At 39.4% G+C, this 14,950-nt stretch overlaps 1 protein-coding gene across 2 annotated transcripts; it reads right to left on the reverse strand.

Moving 5' to 3' along the window:
* Positions 1-6,595: 6,595 nt before the first annotated feature.
* Positions 6,596-14,950, reverse strand: LOC103705197 (E2F-associated phosphoprotein). Of its 2 annotated transcripts, none has more exons than XM_008788832.4 (3): positions 14,742-14,950; positions 12,742-12,907; positions 6,596-7,128 (listed from the first exon to the last, which is right to left on the reverse strand). In XM_008788832.4, the coding sequence occupies exons 1-3, from the start codon at positions 14,818-14,820 to the stop codon at positions 6,873-6,875; spliced, it is 501 nt and encodes a 166-aa protein (XP_008787054.2). In that variant the 5' UTR covers positions 14,821-14,950; the 3' UTR covers positions 6,596-6,872. The 2 variants fall into 2 exon arrangements, with proteins under 2 accessions (XP_008787054.2, XP_038973893.1); XM_039117965.1 differs by having other exon boundaries at positions 12,742-12,928; positions 14,742-14,948.

Here is a 14,950-nt window from a genome sequence, read left to right on the forward strand (position 1 = left end):
GTCGCCGTCATCGCCACCTTTTCCACACTCGCCACCATCATCATCGTTGTCAAGACTGGAGAAGTCTATCCTTAGGAAGAGATGTTGTGCCTGAGCTCGGCATTCTACAAAGCCCTTTCCGAAGACATCGGTTGCGGTCTCCATGGCCTCTTCTTTGAGTTCCTCAGAGGCGTGATATTCCTTGATCGTCTCCGCAACCTTTGCCTTCACAAGAACAGCTTCCTCCCTCGCTTCTGCGGCCTCTCACTCGACCTAGACAGCTTCTCGGCAGCTCTGCGACCTTCTGCTTAGAAGCGCAGTAGGCCTTCTTGGTCAAGGACAGTTGCCCTCCATGATCAATCCTTAGGTCTGCGTGATTGAGGCATGTGCTTCTATCTATTCGATTTTGTCTTCGGCTATCTTCATCGTCAGCTTAGCCTGCCGATCCCGCACCTCGGCAGCCTCCATCCCGCCTTGACAGACGGGTGCACTCCTCGGCTATCTCCACCCTCGCCTCGTGCTCCGAGATGCGCCGCAAGAGTATCTTGATCCTCTCGTGCACGTAGTTGACATCGAGGGCACGTTGAAGAAAAGAGGAAGTCATTTACCGAGGGAAGTGACTTGGTAAAAATTTATGAAACTTACCTGAATAATCATGGCATAGGCCTCGTCGAAGAAATTGGTGGCATTGACGGAGAATACGAGCTCCCTATCGACTCAAAGCTGTATGGCTTGAACCAGCTCCCTTGCGACCTCGAGAGTCTCTAGAGCCAAGGCGGACTCTTCGACCACCGATTGGAAGAGTCGGTTCGGGACATGCAGGCTGGGGTTAAACCATCCTCCTTGCCCAAGGCGGATGGCCTAGGGTCCGATCGACCCCACGTGCGAACCTTGAGAGATGGTCGAGCGAAGGTGGGACGTTAGTCGGGGTCCAGCAAAAATCCCCTCCGGAAGGGCTGAACCCAATCGTGAGGACCTTGACCTTAGAGTTAAGTTGTAACAATTTTCCCCGAGGAACAAGGCAACCACGAGGACAACTGGCAGGAACTGAGGCTCGACGCCGACCCTCGGCAGTGGCCTTAACGGCAAAGGCCAAGGAGGAACTGCCCCCCGACCTCTTCCATCGAGGAGCCCCATCCTCGGCAGCCACGGCTTGACTCTTCTTCCACCTTCCTCCTCTCGCGAATCAGCAAGAGATCGAACTTCATGGCGGCAAGAGTTGCAAAACAAAGACAAAGTTACTCCAGAACATCGAGGAGGAAAGACCAAAAAAACCCCAAAAAAAGCTTACCTTGGGGGTCGACTGGGCTCAGACAAGATCTTAATCAGAGGCCTCGAACAACAGCTCCTACAGGATGGGGATCTCGAATTGAGATGCCAGAAGCCTGTCCAAGTCTCTTTAATCATTATCGGACAACCTTGGGGATCGATTTAGGTCCCTCTTGAGGCACGCTCCCTCTAGTGCAACCCCCATGGCTACTCGGAATGGATGAGAAGAACCTCCCTTTCGATCCATAATGGAAGAGGAGTACCTCGAGCAACTGACGGTCTTTCTGAGGAGAAAAATACCACCATATGCTATCTTGAGGATGCCTCTTCAGGTGAAGCATCCCTCAAAAAAAGAGGACCAAGGCCCGAATGTTCCGAAGGAAATAGAGAGAAAGAAAATTGCATAAGATCTGCCAGAGTTGGCACTAGTTGGGTTGAACGAAGCAGTAGGACCCCATTCAGATTGAACAACGAAGGGGTGGAGAGGAAGTCTCAGCTCGGCCCATAGAATTCTCCTACATACAAGCCGAGCCAATAAGGACATGGGTTAGTCACCCGATCATTAAGACCAGGCCGAGCTTGAAGGTGAACTCAGGGGGCACAAAGTGTTGAGCTCGAACGAATACCTCATAGTCTGAGCTGATCAAACCTCAGGACTCAGCCTTACCCAAGGATGAAGGTTGCCAAACCTCGAGAAGAGCAGTCCAAACGGACGACTCTCCTCCAAGGCATTGGCCTCAAACCCGGCTATGGTGGACAGGAGAAAGTACGAAGGAAAATACCTAGAAAAAGATGAAGATAGACGAAGAGAAGACAAGGAAGGAGACAGAAAAGGGTCGACGCAGCCAAAAAGAAAAACCCACAGAACTTGGAGAAGCACGGAGGATGTCGACGTCGGAAGCAAAGAGTTCGTCGGGATGCCACCCAGATTCTGGACGCTCGGGTACTTAGATGGAGGGGCAGATGGTGCAAAGGTAGAGTCTAAGAGTTAGAGACGCCCTTATATAGGGGTGCTAACGGCCCTGATCGGAGCACTAGTTCGGCTATCCGACAGATCGAGCCACGTGCAGCAAAGGGTATTACACAGGCGATCCGAACAGATCGCTGCTTAATGGCGTCTTAGAGTTGCCCCGTAATGATGACTCTTAGGATAGCCCGAATCCAACGACGCTTCGAGAAGACCGGTTGACATACTTAATGTCCTGACGAAGGTCTCGCCCTTAATCGAGGCGACTGTTCGACATTCATCGCCCAAATCAGAATGTAGTTCGGCCTCGAAAATGGAGGGCAAATGATGAGAGAAATATGGGACACCTTGACCTTAAGCCAGCCGACCCTCCTAACCTTGACATGACCAAGGTGAACGACTTTAACTCCAACCTAGAAGTTGCTAGCCGAGGAGAACCATCAGCATGCGTTAACTAGGCCTAACAGCCCTAACAACCGACAGCTCTATCCATCCACAGTCGTAGCAACCTCACGTCCTACATCAGACTGCGCACACTCAGCCCATATAGACTGACCCCGCATTGTGGATGTATTACTAGCTATTGCCTGACATCATTGCCCATCACATGGCCCAGGTAACGACAAGATTAGCTCTCCTATATAAAGGGGGCAACTTGGGGGACTTAAGGTAAGCGCCTAATAATCACTCACTATCACTTAGGAGACCACTTTCTGCTGAAATTTTTTTCTTCCACACTATTGCCTCGTTATTCTGACTTAGGCATCGGAGAGTCCCTTATCAGAAACTCTTCGGCAAGTGAAATTCTTGTAGGCTACCCAACGGAGGAGACTAGTGTCGCGCCGCAACTAGCCTGCTTAGCTCGCCTCCAACCTTAGGGTCATTCAAGCTGCACTCCCGCCTCGGTCTGGATTTGGCAGCAATAGATTCAAATCTGGACGTGCTTTTCAAATTCAAGCTATTGTCACACTAATTGATAGATGCCATTATACCAGGGGTGAAAGTAGATCAAATAATATCCGTTGGGATCTGTTTTCGTATCCAAATATATCTGAATATGGATAGAAAGTTAAGCATCCAACTAATATTCGTATCCATCAAAGAAAATGGATATGGATAGACAACTATCCAATCCATATCTGAATATCCAATTTTACTTATAATCCTATTTAATTTTATATAGCACTCATGAAGTTTTTTAAAAAATAAATGACCACATTATATGCTATTACCTAATTTATCATCCATTTAGTATCTCTTTGATTTTATGGTCATAAAATTTAATTATCCGATTTCTATCGATTCCATTTAAAATAAATATGGACATGAATTTTTGATCCGACTAATATCCATATCTATATTCATCAATAAATCAATTATAGATATGAATATGCTAGTACCGATCGTTTCCAATCCGATTTTAGTATACATCATACACAATATACTCTATGTGGTTGGATTTGGTATCCTACGATTATATGATCATGTAACAAAGAGGTATCATCAGCTGCAACTAGGGCTGTTAATGAGCCGAGCTGCTCGGCTCGGCTCGGGCTCGGCTCGGTAAAGCTCGGCTCGGGCTCGGCTCGGTAGTCAAACGAGCCCGAGCCCGAGCCCAATTGAGCTCGTTTACACTCGAGCCCAAGCCTGAGCTCGAGCCTGAGCAGCTCACGAGCCCAAACAGCTCTAGTCTTCCACTGAAAAATCTTATTTCAGCACCATAATTCATAAAAATCTAATCATATAGAGAAAAATAGCTTGTTATCGAGCCCGAGCCTAAGCTCGAGCCCGATTACGAGCCCGAGCTCGGGCTCGTTCTAGAGCTCGTAATTGAAACGAGCTTTACGAGCTCAAGCCCGAGCCTTTGCTTTGTCAAGCAAGCTCGAGCGTCCGAGCCCTAAAATAGAAGCTCGTTACCGAGCCCGAGCCCGAAGCTTCTGTGAAACGAGCCGAAGCCGAGCTCTCCCAGGCTTGGGCTCGGCGTCGGGCTCGTTGACAGCCTCTAGCATGCAACGGCTGTGTATACTTACAAAAACTATGCATGGGGAATACAGCCTAAACCAAATTCTGCACCGAGTCTGAAAAGTTACCAAAAGCCAATTCATCTAGTGCCGAATAATGGATTTAGTAGGTTTGTAGAAGGTTTGCCAGCCTAAATCCTTACAATAACCTTTTGATATGAAGCAGGCACGAAATCTAAGAAAACAGTAGTATAAGAGTTGCTCAAGCAACCTGAATATATAATTTTTTTATCTCCCAGCAAAACACGGCAAGTGGAATCCCCACAATATCACTCGATATGATCTGGATTCCCGCACATCATGAGCAAGAAACATCTCTGTTGGTGTTACCATCTCTTTCCAAGAGGGAATTTTTTTTTTTCCATTGCCAAAAAGAAAAAAATGCCCTGCTCAATACCTGGGCAGGGTTACCATTTTCATGAGCAGAATGCACAAGATCAACTTGTCTAGCAACAAAGAATGTCTTATTCTTCACTAATTTCCAACAACCAGGACAACAAATATAAAATCCCAGTAGCCAAATGATCACATTATAGAGCATTCATATGTAACATTATCCAATGATTGGACAACCATCAGAAGCATCTACCTAATACAATTATTTTGTACCAATCAGAGTGCCGAGAATTCCTTCCTCAGTTTCTAATTATTTCATGGAAACTAGAAGGGCACGATAAGATGCATGTCCTGCAATATTTTATAATTCAAACAGCAGGGATCAAGGATTCATGACTGCTACCACATTATTGAATCAGGATTAGTTTAATTAATGATGCATTATTTTATGCTGCTGTGGTGACCTCGTGGATGATCATTCTAAAAATATCCAGGTTCTTTGTTTTTTTATTCAATTTGGATCATTGGAGTCAAAAACTCAATTAAGTTATTAAAGAACAGAAGTAAACAAGAATCTGTTGAGAACTCCATTCTCAGGTGGAGGAAAGGCATCATTAGCACTATCACCAAACAATTATAAAAAGGCATCTCAGTGCACAAGGCTTTTTTGGCGCACAAAGGCTTTCATTCGCTGCTGCAGGGCTGTTTCGATATTTAGAATCCATTAACATGCGATGTATAATGGAGTAACCTTACCATTGTATCACAATAGACCTAAATATAATGGCTCATAACAGCCTTGAAAACACCATTATACTATTTTACATATTAATCATCAGCATTGGAAACATGGTATTACAAACTTGGTAACTTAGTGCATGCATCATCATAGCAATCATTAGCAATTGTGAGCATCTAGTTAGCAGTATTCTAGTTATATGTAACAAGCTAAGCCTCCAAATCTCCAGAATTTACGTTCACTGAGCATTCAGCAACATGCAATCCACCTAAAGAAAGAGCATACAAGGGTGAGCTCGTTGAAGCATTACTACTCTAGTAAGCCTTATCATAACAAGATAGACCTACGGAGGCATCAGAGTAGATTTATACGAGAGCATATATTTGTTCTTATTCAAACAACATCTAATGATTGATGGTTGCTCAGAAATTGAATTCTCTTTTTTATATTAGCAGAAGATTGAAACAATGATAACACACTATATTGCAACATATTTTAAGAACATGTGTGTACTCTTTTGTCATTTTTATATTCTAATACGGCAGCATGAAAGCATACTATTAAAGTGTATGAAATAGGGTATCAAGCATATAATGTACACAGTTGGTTTTTAGTCCAACATGATGCTATAAATATTGGACAAGCATGGTGTGGCATTCATGCATGATCTTCATTTTCAAATAAATGAGGGTTTCTAAATACCATATGGCATACATGGCATCATCGCGGCATTTGTGTGTTCAAATTCCAGATAGATGTCTTCCAGTGGTAGATGGATGCTGTGCGGTGCCCATAAAAACAAGCACTTTCTTTTTTTTAGGTTCCAAGAGTTCAAAAAACCAACAAGCAGGTGACCGCTGACTCATTGCTTGACCTGGAGAGGATTGTTTTCAATAATGCAGATTATGAAGTGAGAGTTTCATGAAATCAAGACTAAATTTAATGTACCACTTCTATCATGTCTTGCTTTTATTATTTTGATTAAAAGGCAATCAAACAATTGCTCTGTGCTCTTTGTTTAATTTTTTTTAATTCAAAAGAGCAGCCTTAGTTTTTGCTCTTGTCTAATAATGGCAATATGCTATCACCAAATGTCTTATTTTCCCTTTGCTTTGAATCCATGGTTTCCAATGGCCTTCTTTGTTAAATGCATTCCAAAGCAATAAAAGACACTGGCAATTACTGTGTTAACGAGGCATTCCTTAAAATGCAACCAATATCACCCAATAATCACACGGAAAAATTACTGAAAGCCTACCATCCAAGCAAATTGCTACAATCATCACAGAAAAGGTGACCATAATAACAAAATTGATAGTCAGTTTATGGTAGGAGCAATTTGCCATAATCATCTGATTACAGCATTATAAGTTTATAACCATACAAAAACTTAATATGAATGGCATTACATGTACAGGAGTTACACTTAGCGCGTCATCATAACTTTAGGATTCATTAGAAATGAAACGTCATGATGCAGTCAGCGGCCAGGTGATTGATTATGCTACATTTAAAGCACATGCCTATAACTTAAATTTAGCAAAGCCCGTCAAGAAAAAGCTCAGGAGTTGCTTGGAATAACATTAAAGAAATGGTAAACCTCATCCCCGTCAAAGACTCCAACCTCAGTTGAGCAAACAGAGCAGCAGACAGGCCGGAATACCACATCATGTTCAAGATTTTCTGGGGACTTGTTAGAAGACATGCGGCCCTTGGGCTTCCTTGACTTCCGTTTTCCTTGCCGCAGTATCTGATCAATCTTGACCTTGCAGTTGAGAACGAACATGGCCCTGTACTGAGTCACATATTTCTCATGCCTGTGATGTCAAGATCATTAATGTAGTTAGGGATTGAACTAGATGATAACTATATCAACATGATTATTACAGATACCAGTTCAGTCATTCCCCTACCCTAGCCTGCAAACCTTTCACTGGTCACATTCACATATGCATCACCTCTAAATCTAAGGCCCAGAAATATCAAAAACAATTAAATTATTAGGTTTTATTGGGAGAACATTATATTGACCAACTCCACGACATTGACCAAATCATAAAAACAATCAACATATGAACCTTTTGAGAAAAAGTGAATGTAAGTACCTATATAAAGTTACTTTTACATCAATTAAGGCCTTCACAACTTCTGCAGATTCTAAGGCCATAATAATTCGGTGACACTATGCAAAGAGCTACAGGATGTTAGGGTACAAAAGCTAATTGCTGTTAATCCATATAACCAAGCCACTAGGCCTAATGAAACCAAGGAAATAAAACCACCAGACTCATTGTCAATGACTTGGTTTCATTCCGAGAGAGCACTATTCCAAATTTGATACATCATTAGGATACCTACCTGTGAACCTCTGAAAAAGCATGGAGTCTCGCAATTCCATTTTTTTGTTTAAGTACAAAAATCCTCACTGTTTAGTTGTCAGATAAAGTGAAAAGAGAGTTCTACAATTATAAACATCAAATGCTTCATGCCTTAAGTGCATAAATTTTTGTTCTTTGCACCAAAGCAGAAAATGGACCCTGCAAAAAGTTTCTACAAGATCTACTTTGTGGGGCATTACAACAAATTTTGCACGTCAGCAGCCTGAGAGGCCTACAGGCTACAACAGCAATGATACTTACTAGTCAGTATCTGTGCACATCTGTCACCACTCTGAAAACCCCATAAACTGTTGTCATCCATATGTTCTTGATGCAGGACTATTTCAAATTGGATCCTCAAATTTACTAATAGGTGATTATATTTTTATCCTACAATAATAATACCTCCACTATTCTGAATCGTGAAATATAATTCCAGCATTCTAATTTTGCTTTCGTAGTGGTCAACTGAATATATATTTGAACAGGTAGCTAAAATTGCAAAAGGGCATGACATATATCTGTTGCAAAACAGCAATCAATAGTACTTCATAAGAGCATACACTTCTAATTTAGTTTCATTTATGCCAAAAATCTTTAGATACTATTTATTTTGATACTGGAATCTTTTAAATTTAATTTAATACATTATGTAAGTAAAGGCTGGTTGGTTGGTACCTGGGAAATTGATTTATAATTTGAATTGTTTTTGGCAATAGTGTATTAGCTAAACAGTTATAATAACAACAATTTCATTGTGTAGCTTGTTTATGTTTTTAGTGCTGCTGCCCATTAAAACACATGTTGTTTAATAACTAATATCATCCTTCATCAGGTTTGTTTACAACAACCCTAGCACTGCAGGAGTATTTTGCATTATCCATGAAGTTACCAGTGTTTTGTAAAGTATAGATTTCGCATGAGCGGAAGTCTAAAACATGACCTGAAACTAGAACTACACCCAACTTTGTTGGGTCCAAATGGAAACAGAAGACCCAACCTATGGGCCAAATGGGTCCATCAATAATTAAATCGAACCTGATCCAATAAGATTCAGAAAAGATAAGGGTCCATGCCACACCTTCAGTTGGGTTGGGCATGAGCCATGCCACACCTGAGCCCAGCCCACTCATCAACTCATGATTTTTCATAGATTAGCCATGTTGCAAGTCTCGTACTGTTGGAGAGAGAGATACAGAGAGGAAAAAGAAAGCCACATCATGAAAAGTAACATTTCCCTTTTCATCCTTCTTTTGCAATAAAGACTACAGCAAATGAATTACCTCCAAGAGACACTCGAGATTCTTGTTGCAAATAAATATCAAGGTAATCTTGTGGAGAACAATGATATCTCTACTTCATTAATCCAAGGATATCATGAGAAATATGTGCTTGAGTCCTAAAGAAGGATAACTATTAATTCATCTTGGATTGCATCTTGCCTTCAAATGCTATCGCATGCATGCACAGGCACACATGCATAAGTACTATATATGATAAGTACACATTGGTACATATGTATAATTTACGTACGAGATGGACTTTGCTACTTCTGAAACGCAAACCATTGTCTTAATCATTTCATTATATTAAGAGAGCTAGACCCTTCAGATTTAGGGGTTCAAAAATATGCCTGTTATTCATCCTGTTTGTAAACCTCCAAATTGGTGACATTGTCCTTTGTCACCCCTGATATTTTCCTTCCAACACCACGCTGACCATCATCCATTCATCAACTCAGCCAAATAGCATCACCTTTGGTACCTTTGGAGGCAGCAACATAGTGATGTCGGATGGTGATGGAGATGATAAGGTAGGAAAAAAGGGAAAGGGGATGGGGGATGGTGAAGAAGGGGAGTCAAATAGTGGCAGATGGCAAAGCAAAGGTGTCGGAGGCTAGGAGACATTGGGGCCATAGAGTTATGTTGAATTTTTTATACATTAAACTAAATATTCCTGCTAGACTCATGTAACTAATTTAACTGCACGATAATATGGCATACTCTATAGTGAAAGAGGAAAAAAACTATCATATAGTATAACATACTAACAAGAGTGATGTATCAAATTTTTTGGAGTTGATTAATTTATATGTTCATCTCGATCTGACTGCACCTCACACATATAATACCTAAAACTGCTATTAGCACAATATGATTTGTTATATTGAAAAGACCATGTGTTTCAATTCAGGTAAAGTGAGTAAATGGAAACATCTAAGTATTTTCATTTTTTATTTTGAGTAGCATTCATATGCGCCTATTAACAATTTGATACATTACAAAATGCTGATGTCCAAGTCTTGATTCTCTACCATTGGTTAAAGATATGTTAGTGGACTTGGTTGTTCACTAGAACTTTCTTGCTTACATTACACGAACATGAAATAATTACGTATTTAATTTTCATTTCATATGCACTTATATATCTAATTTATATATCTCTTATTTCTATGAATTACTAGTATGCATTTTGAATCATTTCTTCTAATTCTACATGCTTATGCTAAAGGAAATTTGTAACCAAATAATTTTCTTTTAGTTGTAGAGGGTCCCAACTAGCCCAATTGGTAAAGATGATTGGTTTTGGATATTGGTAATTTGGGTTTCAATCCTGCCCTCACCTGACTTTAGTTGCACATCCTCCCATCCTAGTGATTGTTCGAATTTCCTAGAACCAATTTTAAATCACGATTTTTTTTATTGTCTAAATCCTATTTCGAACAAGGTATCCACTATATGGGCAATGGATTTAAATACTATTGAAACGAGATGGCACCATCAATACCATGCCATTTCAATGCGAAAATGGGACGAGACAGTGCCTGGTCGTTGGTATTTGCAAAAGGTGCATTGGCTGGCCTGATTAAAACCGGCCAATACCAGGTCTGGTTTGGCTAATATGTGGTACGAACCGCATGTCTAGATAGGAATGAGTTCGTACCAACTAGTACCAAGCCCGGTCTAGCTGATACAAAGGCCATCTCAATCAGAATGATAATTTTTTTTTCAAGAAAAGGTAATGAGGAAGGGGCTATGCTAGGTCGCGTGGATGCATCTTTTGAGGCTCCATTGGCCTCTTCTAACCAGAGCAAAGAAAGCGAGAGAGGAGGGGGAGAGAGAAAATAGATAGAAAGAAAGAAAGAAGATAAGGGTAAGGAAAGGGGACTGGATGGGGCATCTCGAGCTTAGCAACTCCCTTGCTAGTAACCTACATGTCGAAGTAGGCAGTGGATCCAATGAGGCACTCCCTCCTTTTTGGGCCAAAAATTGGCAAGAAAAAGAAAAAAAGAGGGAAATTCATGCCGGTCATTTTTGTTTGGCATAAATTTTGATAAGGTGGACAACATACTACAACATAGTGATTTTTGTTTACTGAAATATGTTTTATCTTTTTACAAAACATTATTATTTCTATATTAAAATATTATTAAAAATTAAATGGGCAATTTGTACATGTTGCTACTTTGTCGATCCATGTTGGCTTAATAAGTGTTGGTATCGGCACCGGCACTTTGGCATCACCTCTCATTCAAAATTCAGTTTAAGATTTAAAAAAAGCATCATCACCCTAATATATCTATTAAGCAACAAAGACCCAAAATATTACAAAAATGAAAGAAATAAAAAAGATTCAGTATCATACTGGTGCCCCATACTGTGAGTCAGTATGAGATAGATAAGTACCATATTGGCCCAACAGAAAACTAGTACCAATGTCAGTACTAGTATTTCAATCCCTGGTACACTAAATTGATTGGTTGGGTTGGACAAACTTTTGCCACTCCTATACTTTCTCTTTTCTACCAAAGATAAATAAATATAGATCCGTTTAGTGAACTGCAAATATTGCAAATTTTAGTTATTGTCTGTCATTATTGAGGGACTCCATGTCTATCTCTTCTTTTAAATTATATATATATATATATATATAATGCACTGAGTCCTTCAAAAAACAAAAGAAGGTCAAACATCCATCATGGCCTGATGTACAAGGAACTAGTCAATAACAAAAAGGAATTCTACAAACTTGATTGCCATGCAAGAGTTACAAAAGAATTAAATTTCCAATATATATAAAAGTAACAAACAAGATCCACAAAGAAAATCCAAGTAAAAGTGAGTGTTTGATAGCTTTCAATAGTATGTTAAGCGTTATATAAGAACATGATTGTGCTCAAGCACGAGCCATTTTTTGTTTTTTAATAGTTCTTCTTAATGAAGCTAACAAGACTTGCATTAGATGCTGATAACAACTCACTGATCTTCACAAGCACGAGGCTTATTTATATATCATAGTTGATTTATTATACAAAAAAATTACTTGTTATGATTATATGATGAATATAAATGATGTACGACAACTAAAATAATAGTAATCATGAATTATTTTGCAAAACTGATATATTGCAACTAGCTGAGAGAGTTTCCTGTAAATTACATCAGGAACAACCTAGGAAACTAATATATTTCAGCGTAGAAGTCCTTGCCATAATATTAGGTCTTCATAAATCATTTAAGATGATGACTATTACTGTATAGAAGATGATTGGACAGGATATAATTTGATTTAAGGCACCAAAGTCAAAGTCAAGAAAGTTTATCAAAATTAGAGTTAAACAGACTTCATATAGGATTCCAAAAATGACTACATGGTTGGTTCAATAAAGTATAACACCACTATGATAATTGAGAGGATTCAAGTAATTAGTTACAGATTTCATTATTATCATAAGGTACAAAGCCTGAACAATCAACACTTGTTCCAATTTGTAAACTCAAGTAATTAACTCTGACAGTCCAAAATTTAGCCATTCCATTGTGATCCAACACAATTAGGAACAAAGTAAATGATAGGAAGGTGTGCAACTGGGAGTTCCCATCCACCATGAGCTATCAAATTTTAGCATGTCCTATATTGGCCAAAGAATTGACACAAGGTCAACCTTACAAGCATATTATAGAAAGCTATAGGAGATGGATGTACTTCTGCAAGCTATTAAATCAAAAGAACACTCGGCGAACTTCAATTTTACAAAATGCTGATGCATACCTTTGGCAATCCAAGCAAAGAGTGGTGAAGCATGCAGGGCAGCTAAGAACAGCATCAGAGCTCTGACCTTTTCTTTGCTTATGAACCCATAATTCATCTTTATCATCAAGATTTGGATCGTAGAACTCCGGTTTAATAGAGTAGTCAACTTCATCATCACTTGAATCTAGGACCCCAAAAAAAAAGACTACAAAACATTTAGGTGAAGCAAAAATCACCATCTATACAAAGGATGGGAATGTTCAATAACGATGTGGAAACAAATTAGATTGCTGGCATGTACTTGTTAGAACACATCAACTTAGCATATTGTATGTAACAGTAGCAGCCAGTATCTATAGCTGACAAATAAACTCCCAGATTAAATATATTACTGAGGAGGTATGCTATGTTACAAATTTCATATCCTAATTGCAAACATCATTACAATGACCAATTGCTCAGAAGTTTTCAGTCTTTAAAAAAATCAATTTTATTTTCTTTTGGAATGGCAAGGCAATCACTTATCCCGTGATCCAAGAGTTGCAAAAGTTCTAGTCAAAAGACATAACTTGATGTATTTTTAGCTAGAATAAGTCCTTTTATATTTGCCTTACATGGCCGACTTTCATTTGTAGATGTCAGTTTAAGCACCTTTCTGTGCATTGTTTAGATCAAACCAAATTCACTTACATTATTTGTATCCTGCAATTTGTGGGTTGCCCATGCCGAGTTAAGTTATCACATACCATCATGCGATGACTTAAGTAATGCAACAACATGGCAAGCAAGTAAATCAAGTTCTGCAAACAAGTGCTTGCTTCATTAGTATGCCCTGTACAGCAGAACTCTAGCATCTATCTAAAATACTGAAATTTTTACTTGTCAACTAACCCACTAAAGAAACGTGTAGCAAAACCTTTGTAAATTTTTTTTGGTGCCAAGTATAGGCTTATCAATCTGGATTCTTTCAACATCATGCATCTACTGAGGAGGATTAGAATTATTAGAACTGATGAGATATTTGGATCCTTAGTTTCTGCGTGCTATATAATAAGCATATTTGATATACAAAATATAGAATGAAAACATTGCATTTTATTTTGTTGTGAAATGAAAAGGGGAAAAAAAATCAAATCAAGTTTAATGCAGGAGATAGATATTACATATTACTATCAGAGCATGGTTGATATAAGCTCATATCGATTCTTGATATATGAGATTAGACTGATCGCATTCATTCTGATTTTTTTGAAAAGAATCAGATCAACTCTTAATTTGTTTTTCTCATGATGTTTAGTTATATTACATATTGCAGGACAGCATGTTTCAAAGGTCAATGTCACCAAACCATGATGATGTTGTCACAAGGTGATTCTCAGAAATATCCTTCCAATATTTCATTTGTGATGATCCAACAGGGACATATTCCTTAAGAAGAGGATACATGCTTTCACCAATCAGAAAGCCAGCAATCTCAACTCTTTGCGCAATAAATGGCTATTGTAAAGAGTAAACTAGGACGAAAGTGCGTGCATCAAAGTATCTGCAGCCTTAGCAGAACGATACCAAATTGCTCCAGCGAGAGAAAACCAAGTGCAATTTGAGAAGATGGTGGGTCATATTATGAGATCTTCGCTTCTCAAAGTAATCTTTTATGTTCCTAACTCGAATAAAACGTAGAAAGAGAGAGAGAGAAACTTAACTTCGAAGGGGACCAATCATTCTAGTTTCTCCAAAACAAAAACACAAATTGGTCCCAAATCTCCTTCCTATTCACCGCCATTAACATCGACATATATAAATTCACAGCAATAACAACTTTTTTGATAACCACGAATCCCTAATCCTAACATCACTTTCAATCTGATAACTTCTGATCAGATAATGTGATAACATATTTTCTGCTTAATTCCGAATCGCTGAATATAATTTCGCCAAAAAATTTCAGATTCGACCGGTACATTAGAAGTTCCAAAAAAAAAAGAGAGAGAAAACAACAAGAAGTTACGAGAATTTACCGAGTTCTTGTGGGTCGGCCGCCGCCGATTCCGATACGCTTTCGATTTCCATCGCCTCTCTCTCTCTCGGGCGTTCCATAATTCCGACTCCTATTAGCTCTCCTCCTTTCGCAACCCACTCTAAAACCCGCTATCACAAACTTCTGCTCTCCGGGCGATTCCGAAGCTTCTTCCAAGATTTCATCTCCTTGCTAGTATTTTTCTGGGCT

Source organism: Phoenix dactylifera, unplaced genomic scaffold (assembly GCF_009389715.1).
Source record: "Phoenix dactylifera cultivar Barhee BC4 unplaced genomic scaffold, palm_55x_up_171113_PBpolish2nd_filt_p 000292F, whole genome shotgun sequence".
Lineage (NCBI taxonomy): Eukaryota > Viridiplantae > Streptophyta > Magnoliopsida > Arecales > Arecaceae > Phoenix > Phoenix dactylifera.

What these genes read in the sequence shown, in the direction of transcription:
- LOC103705197 (XM_039117965.1), bottom strand. Translation starts at nt 14,820, where the DNA reads ATGGAACGCCCGAGAGAGAGAGAGGCGATGGAAATCGAAAGCGTATCG. An exon ending in GGCCGACCCACAAGAACTCG is followed by an intron (nt 12,929 to 14,741) that starts GTAAATTCTCGT and finishes AATGTTTTGTAG; the next exon opens with TCTTTTTTTTTGGGGTCCTA. An exon ending in CTTTGCTTGGATTGCCAAAG is followed by an intron (nt 7,129 to 12,741) that starts GTATGCATCAGC and finishes TTGACATCACAG; the next exon opens with GCATGAGAAATATGTGACTC.